General features: G+C 66.6%; 1 protein-coding gene across 1 annotated transcript; it reads right to left on the reverse strand.

The window, feature by feature from the left end:
• Positions 1-3,806: 3,806 nt before the first annotated feature.
• On the reverse strand, positions 3,807-5,639 carry LOC132250699 (BPTI/Kunitz domain-containing protein-like). Its single transcript, XM_059727677.1, has 3 exons — positions 5,527-5,639; positions 4,725-5,201; positions 3,807-4,001 (listed from the first exon to the last, which is right to left on the reverse strand). The coding sequence occupies exons 1-3, from the start codon at positions 5,609-5,611 to the stop codon at positions 3,985-3,987; spliced, it is 579 nt and encodes a 192-aa protein (XP_059583660.1). The 5' UTR covers positions 5,612-5,639; the 3' UTR covers positions 3,807-3,984.
• Positions 5,640-7,730: the final 2,091 nt, after the last annotated feature.

Raw genomic sequence — 7,730 nt, forward strand, 5'->3', positions numbered from 1 at the left:
CTCCCGAGTTTCGCTTGCCCTTAGCCATCGGCTGAAGGTGGAAAGTAGGGAGAAGACTCCCATTTCCATGAAGTCGGCGTAAAGCCAAGATCTTCCCCCTGGAAGTGAAAGTGGGAGGCTAACTGCATTACCGGGGCACTGCCCCCTGCCAAGAAAGTGGTCTTGCCCTGCAACTGGGAAAACCACCTTAGCGGTCATGTTTCCCCCGTTGGAGACCTGAGATGGAAGCTTGCAGAAAGGCCGAGGGCCACAGCCCTGAGCCCCGCATGCCAGCTCAGGGCAGACACCTGCATCCACGAGCAATGGGCACAGCGACCCCCGAGACAACCCAGCCCAGCTCCCCCAGCCCTCTGCACCTCCCAGAAGGGCCTTAGCCCAGACCAGGACACCAGTCCTCCTCTTCCCACCCTGTGCTGGCAGCTGGCAGCTCTCACAGGCACAGGCCACGTCTCCCCAGGCCCTGGGTGCAACCTGCTCCCCCAGCACCTCTTGTGCAGGGAACCGATGCATTGCCCCACACCGAAGGGGAACAGTTGCCCCATCAGGGAACCACCAATGGCCTCGCTCGGGCCCTGGTGGTTCCTGCTTTGGGAGCGGGGACATTGCCCCTGGCCCCGCCATAGCACCGGGAAGCTGTGGGTCACAGCACACACCCAGCACTGGGGCCTGGAGGTCTCTGCCACCCACCAGTCCTGGGACCCCGTGCCCCTGGCAGGACAAGCAATGCCCCCTTCTCTCTGCCCAGGGCTGGGGCTGCTGATGAAGATGCAGGGACAAGAGACTCAGGAGAGAGATTGCAGGAAGCCGCAGAGTGGGGTCCTCATTTCATGGAGCAAGGATCTGCTATGGTGGGTGGGGGTGCTGGAAGCAGACCCCCGCTCCTGCGGGTGACATCCCATCGCTGTCTGGAGCCACAGGAAGAGTCCATGGGAGGGTCCAGGATCCTGTGGCCCGGCTCCCACCCAGGGTCACTCTCAGGGCTGCCCTGAGCGGGGAGGGAAAAGTTAGGGCCCGGGGAGCTCAGTCCAGTGCCCCACAGCACCCATCCCAGACAGCAGCACAGACCCCCATGGCACGGCCCCATCTCCATCCACCAGCCCCACCAGCCCAGCCCCTACCCAGCCACGAGATGCACAGGGCTCGCAGCCCAGAGAGCTGCAGCAAGGGGTGGGGGGCAGAAACCCCTACCTCTCTGCTTGACCCTCCTGCAGACGGTGCCACAGCTGGTGCCGCAGCATAAGTAGCCGTGGCCACAGGGCCTCTGTCAGTCGCACATCTGTACACAGGCCCCAATGCCCCTGGGCGGGGGGCACCCGCTGGGTCTCCCTGCGGGAAGAGGGCTCCGTGTCAGGCCAGCAGCGCTGCCCCACCTCAGCCCCCCAGCCCAGCCCCCGCCCCAGGCGCAGAGACCACCCGGCGGACAGGCTCCAGCACATGCCCTCGTCCCCCCTGCCTGGGGGCAGCGTCCGGGCTTCACTGAAACAGTGCGTCACACGTTGAGTTCGGTGGTGCGGGGCTGCCCAGGGAACGCGGCCGGCAGCGCGGGTCTGAGGGACGACGGCTCTAGGATGACGGGGCCCCTTGCCCTGTTTCCCGCTCCCTGCCCACCCAGGGACCCCCTCCGGGAGCAGCACCAGGGTCCCCTGCAGCTACAGCAGGGCGGGCCCAAGGGCCTTGCACATCCCTGTCCCTGCCCGAGCAGCTCGGCCATCGCTCCTCGTCCCACCTTCAGCTTGCTGCCCAAGGGCCCACGCACACGCCTGCTCCTGGGGGAGACAGTCCCCATTCCTGGGCACCCCATAACCCAAGGGGCGAGCATCATAGTGGTCCTGCCGGCTGCAGGGGAAGCAGGGGCTGAGGTCCTGGGGGAGCCTGCGGACCTCTGACCAGGGCACGGGCACAGAGGAGAGGGCAGAAGCCCTGCCTGGGAATGCAGCCCCTTGCCCACTCCCCCAGCCCGGCCTGGGTCTCTGTGGTGGGGCTGGGGGAGCAGATGGGTCAGGGAAGGGGTCTCAAATCCTTGTCCCCTCCTCCCTCCTCCACCTGGCTTCACCTTGGCCATGGCCCACACTAGTCATCCAGCATCACGCTTCCCTGTGTCTCCAGCCATTGCCCTGGTGCCGTGATGCCTCTCGCAGCCTCCAGCCCCTTGCCGCCCACCTGGCACCTCTTCATGCAGGACCAAAGTCTCCAAAATCTGTTTTCATTTCCACGGTAGCCGCCATAAGTGAACTTTTGGCAGCTCCCGCAGACCCAGTCATAGTAGTAGCGTTTGAGGTGTAGCTTGCAGGGGCCATGGTCCGGGGGGAGCCTGCAGATGTCTGACCCAGAGCAAACACCAGCAGTGAAAAGAGATATAGCCCTGCCCAGGGTCACAGTCCCTTGCCCTCTCCTCCAGCCCAGCTAGGTCCCCCCAGGGCTGTGTCAGTAGCGTGGGACGTGCATGTAGCAGAGCTGGGGGCCCTGGGGAGCTGGCAGAGGTCCCCCGGGCAGAGGGATGCGGCTCACATGGAGCTGCGCCTGCTCCTCATCCAGCAGGATGAGATGCCAGGGGGCAATGCCCTCGCAGCGTGGCAGCTCCCACCCACCTGCCCGGTGCTCACACCACCCCCGGAATAGGGGGCAGGAGAGAGGCGCTAGGGCAGGTTTGGGGGCTCAGAGGTGGGGGCTGGAGGGGAGCACTCACCTGGAACGAGCTGCCCAGACGCAGGCTGCAGCCTGGCCAGGAGGGCGAGGAGCCCCGCCAGCACCAAGAAGCTACCCTACTTCATGGTGCCGCCGTCCTGCCGTGCCCAGCACCAGGCCAGCCGGGCTATATACCATCACCCAGCCTGGGAGCGGGGGGACCTTGCACAATGCCCCAGCTCGGCCCCTGCCCCTCCCAGGGCACTGCAAAGGTTGGGAAATGGCCTGGGCCTCTGTGCAATGGGGCTGGGCCCAGCTAACAGCCGGCACATGGGGCTCGCGGGCTCCCTGCTCTGCCCCTTCCCGCAGGGCCGGTCCCAGGCAGCACCTAGCTCACTTCCCCCAGGCTGCGTCCACCCCGGGGGCTCTTGCGTTCATGCTGAAGGACTAAAGGAGCCCGGGCTGGGGAGAAGATGAGCCCTTGGCTTCCCTTTCCTGCTCCTGGCCGGCTGCACGGGGGCTGCTGCAGGCGGTTTCCTGGGCACAGGTGTGACGAGGGCAGGCGCGCTGGGCTGGAGCTCCCGTTCCCACAGCATCGTACGGGGGGCAGGAGAAAGGGGCAGTCGGGGAGAGGCCCCGGGCAGGGACCACACAGGCAAGGGGAGGCCTGACCCTGCATCCACACACAGGGGTGAATCCAGCAGCGAGATGGGTGCCATCAGGGGTGCAGACGGCACCATCGTGGAGGAGGGCGCGAGGGCTGGACGCGGGGCAGGGAGTGGAGCAGCCCCCGCTGCAGGATCCCGACGGCGCGGAGGGAACAGCACAGCTGGAGAGCGCAGGAGCTCACGGGCACGGGCTGCGTCTCCCCGGGCCCTGGGGGCAGCCGGCTCCCCCGGCACCTCTCGTGCAGGAACCGCACTGCGGTGCCCCACAGCAAAGGGGAACGGTTGCCCCATCAGGGAACCACCAACGGCCTCGCTCGGGCCTCAGGCTTCGGGAGCGGGGACATTGCCCAGCCCCATGTAGCCTCGGGAAGCTGTGGGTCCCGGCACGTGCCCAGCGCTGGGGCCTGGAGGCCTCTGTCACCCATCAGCCCTGGGACCCCGTGCCCCGGGCAGGGCCAGCCATGCCCCTTGTCTGTGCCCAGGGCTGGAGATGCAGGGACACGAGAGCCAGGGGAGGTTGCAGGAAGCCGCAAAGCGGGGTCTTTATTGCTGCAGGAAGGAGCTGCGATCGTGTGGGGAGGGCGGTGCGGGAAGCAGATTGCTGGTGCTGGGGTCACGTGCCCCATCGGTGTCTGGAGCCAGGACGGGTCTGTGGGAGGTCCAGGACCCGCAGGCCCCGCTGTCCGTGGGGTCACTCTGGGGGCTGCCCTGATGGGGAGGGAAAGGCAGTCAGAGCGGAGAGGGAAGAATCGGGGGCCGGGGGCTCAGCCCAGCCCAGCACCCCACGGCACCCGCCCCAGAGGGCCCCAGCCCAGGGGTGGCACAGAGACCACCACGGCACGCCCCATCTCCCACCCGGCCCCACCAGCACAGCTGGGTCCAGGCCCCTCCGCAGCCCTGAGACGGGACAGGGCTCGCAACCCCGAGAGCTGAAGACATGGGGGGGATCTGCACCTCTTCATACGGCCCCCATGCAGACACGGCCACAGCCATTGCTGCAGCATTTCTGCCCCCGAGGACACTGATCATCCTTCCTGCACAGATCCACGCAAATCCCAGGGCCCGTGGGCCGGGGGCACCTGCCGGGTCTCACTGCAGAGAGAGCACCCCGTGTCAGACCAGCACTTCTGCCCCAGCCTTGGCCACCCCTACCTCAGCCCTGCCCCGGGCGCAGCGACCGCGCGGCAGACAAGCTGCACCGCACGCCCGTGCCCCCGCTCCCCACCGCAGAGCTGCCTTGCGCCCGCAACGGGCTCCGTGCAGACGTGGCCGCAGCACGTGGAAGTAGCCGTCACTGCAGCAATGCAGCACACAGGCACCAACGGGTCAGGGAAGGGGTCACAAATCCCTATCCCCTCCTCCCTCCTCTGTCTGGGCCTCCAACTCGGCACCTGGATCCACCTGCCCCTTTCCAGCAGCCGCACGACTCACCCAGCTTCACCCTTCCCTGCACGTCCGGCCATCGCCCCGGTGCCGCCATGCCTCTCGCAGCGTCCGGCCCTGCCAGGCTCAGCCCCTTCCCGCCCACCTTGCACCTGTTCTCGCACTCCAGGCGGGTCTTAAAGTTGTTAGCATTGCCCTGGCAGCCGCCATAAGTGAACTGTTGGCAGGTCCTGGTGACCCAGTTGTAGTAATAGCGCAGGATGTTCATCTTGCAGGGGCCGGTTTCTGGGGGGAGCCGGCAGAGGTCCACTGGGTAGAGGAGGACGTCCCCGCCCAGCCAACTCAAGTCGCCTCCCGGCTTGCGCCCACAGGCCTGGAGACAGGCTGCTTCGGTGAGGAACCGGTTCCCATTGCCCCCACAGCCCCCATAGATGAACTCCTTGCATCTGCGTGTGGCGGTGTCGTAGTAGTACATGGGCATGTAGGCCTCACACTTGCCGCTCTCCGGGGGAAGCCTGCAGACACCTGCAGCCCAGAGCAGAGACGGGAGGTGAGAAGCAGCACCCCTCGCCCTGCCCTGGCTGGCTCTCCCCGCTTCGTGGCACTAGCATAGGATGTGTGTGTTGCAGAGCCGGGGTCTCTAGGGAGCGGGCAGACATCCACTGGTCCAGAGGGGTGCAGTGCCACCAGGCAATGCCCTTGCAGCGTGGCAGCTCCCACCCTCCTGCCCAGTGCCCATGCTGCCTACTGGGACCGACCAGGACACAGCCCCACTCAGGGGGCACAGAGTCCCCAGGGCAGGGCTGGGGAGGCAGGAGAGAGGGGCTGGGGCCGGGCAGGGAGCACTCACCTGGAGAAACCTGCCCAGACGCCGGCTGCAGACCGGCCCAGAGGGCGAGGAGCCCCGCCAGCACCAAGAGGCTGCCCCACTTCATCGTGCCGCTGTGCCCAGCACCAGGCCGGCCGGGCTATATACTGTCACCCAGCCTGGGAGTAGGGGGCCTTGCACAATGCCCCAGCTCGGCCCCTGCCCCTCCCAGGGGCACCGCAAAGGTTGGGAAACAGCCCTGGGCCTCTGTGCAATGGGGCTGGGCCCAACTAACGGCCGGCACGTGGGGCTCGCAGGCTCCCTGCTCTGCCCCTTCCAGCAGGGCCGGTCCCAGGCAGCACCTAGATCACTTCCCCCAGGCTGCGCCCAGCCCGGGGGCTCTTGGGTTCGTGCTGAAGGACTAAAGGAGCCCGGGGCAGGGAAAACACCAGCTCTCTGCTCCCCCCCCCTGCACGCAGCCTGGCTGCTGGAGACCGTGGGCTCAGCACCCCGCCAGGGCCTGACCAGCTGCCCAGGGGCTGCGGGCTATTACTACCTGGGGTTGCTGCATTCAGGCTCCATGTGCTGCACATGAATAAACTCCAGAGCTTTCTCCCCTGGAGTTTTTAGCTCCTGGGTACGTGTTTAAATGGCACACCCAGCAGCAAAAAACACTGGAGCAATAATCCCTGGAGTTCATTCAGGAGCATTAAATGCATGTGTAGACATGCCCAGAGTGTTATATGGGAGGTGGAGCAGCCACCGCTGCAGAAGAGCGACAGTGCAAAGGAAACAGCGGAGCCGGAGGGAGTGGGGGCAAAGGCATGACCCGTGGCACGGGGCAGGTGGGCTGCAAACAGCACAGCCCGTCCCGGGCAGGGAGGACGCAGCAGCATCCCCTGCTTCTCCGTCTGCTCAGACCTGCGTCCAGGCTCGAGTCTGCGGCAGGAAGACTCCCCGATCCCTGCTGCTGCGGAGAGCCCTTGCTCCTGGCCCCAGGTGTCAGCTGGGATCAGGCCCGCAGCCCTGGGGTGACTGAGCTCAGCCTGGCAGCACAAGTGCGGGTGCCACCAAATAGGGGTGACCCCTGGTCAGCAGCCCTGGGGGGCCGGTCGCAGCTGTGAATGAGCTGGGGGTAGGTGGTGACAGCAAAGGGGCTGGATGGAGGGGACATGGCAGAGGACCCCAGCACTGCAGCCAGGAGTGAGGCTCCCCTTCTCCTGCTGCCCAATACCCAGCTCCTGTTTCAGACACCCCCAGCCCTGGGTGGTGTCAGACAGCTGCTCCGTGCAGCTTTCCCGCATGCCCCGGGGGCAGGAAGGGCTCTGCCAGCTGCTGATGGCTGAATTCAGCCAGGCCCAGGGCAAGGCAGAGCCCCCAGCACAAGTGGGGCGATGTGGAGGGAGCCCCAAGCCTGCGGGGATGGGCTGCCCGGGCACAGGGGCTAGGAGCAGGAAGCTGCCTGCAAGACCGGGCGCTTTCCCCATCACCTCTTGTGTCAGGTCCCCGCGCCCCGCGGCCCACAGCAAAGGGGACAGTTGCCCCATCAGGGAACCACCAACGGCCTCGGGATGGGCTGGGGAGCTCCTGGCCCAGGGGGAAGTGAAGCCAGCGGAGAAGTGCCGCGGCCAGGTGGGCATGCCAGCCCCCAGCCCACAGCCCCCAGCACAGGGTGGGTATGCAGGGCTGGACGGGACTACAGCTCAGGCAGCTCAGGCACCCTCCCCGCTGTGCTCACCTTGCTGCCCACTGCCCGCAAGACCCATCCTCACTGGGGGACCAGTCCCCATTGTCCCCGCAGATGAACAGGTCGCCCGTGCGGGTGGCGTCGTTGCAGTAGCCCAGGGCTGGCAGGCAAGGCAGGGGCCGGGGTCCTGAGGGAGCCTGCAGACGCCTGCAGCCCAGAGCACAGTGAGGACGGGGCTGGAGGGCAGCCTTGCCCTCCCCGCTGCCCGCAGCTGCTGCTGGGCACGTGTCGCTGGCCAGGCCGACTCTGCAGCCAGGGATCCCCCCGCGGCACAGACACGAGGGGCTGCTCACAGGGGCACAACCAGGATGCAGCCAATCAGGGCTCAACCCCCAAGGGTCACAGCCCGGGGGCAGGAGCAGGCCTGCAGACACGTGCAGCAGCAGGACGGTGCTCTGCAGCCTGTCCTTAGGATGCAGCAATGTCCTCGTTGCTGAGGGCATGTGCCCCCCTGCCCCGGGATTTCTGCATTGGGCGCAGAGAGCAGGAGGGGATGGAT

Source organism: Alligator mississippiensis, chromosome 1 (genome assembly GCF_030867095.1).
Source record: "Alligator mississippiensis isolate rAllMis1 chromosome 1, rAllMis1, whole genome shotgun sequence".
Classification (NCBI taxonomy): domain Eukaryota; kingdom Metazoa; phylum Chordata; order Crocodylia; family Alligatoridae; genus Alligator; species Alligator mississippiensis.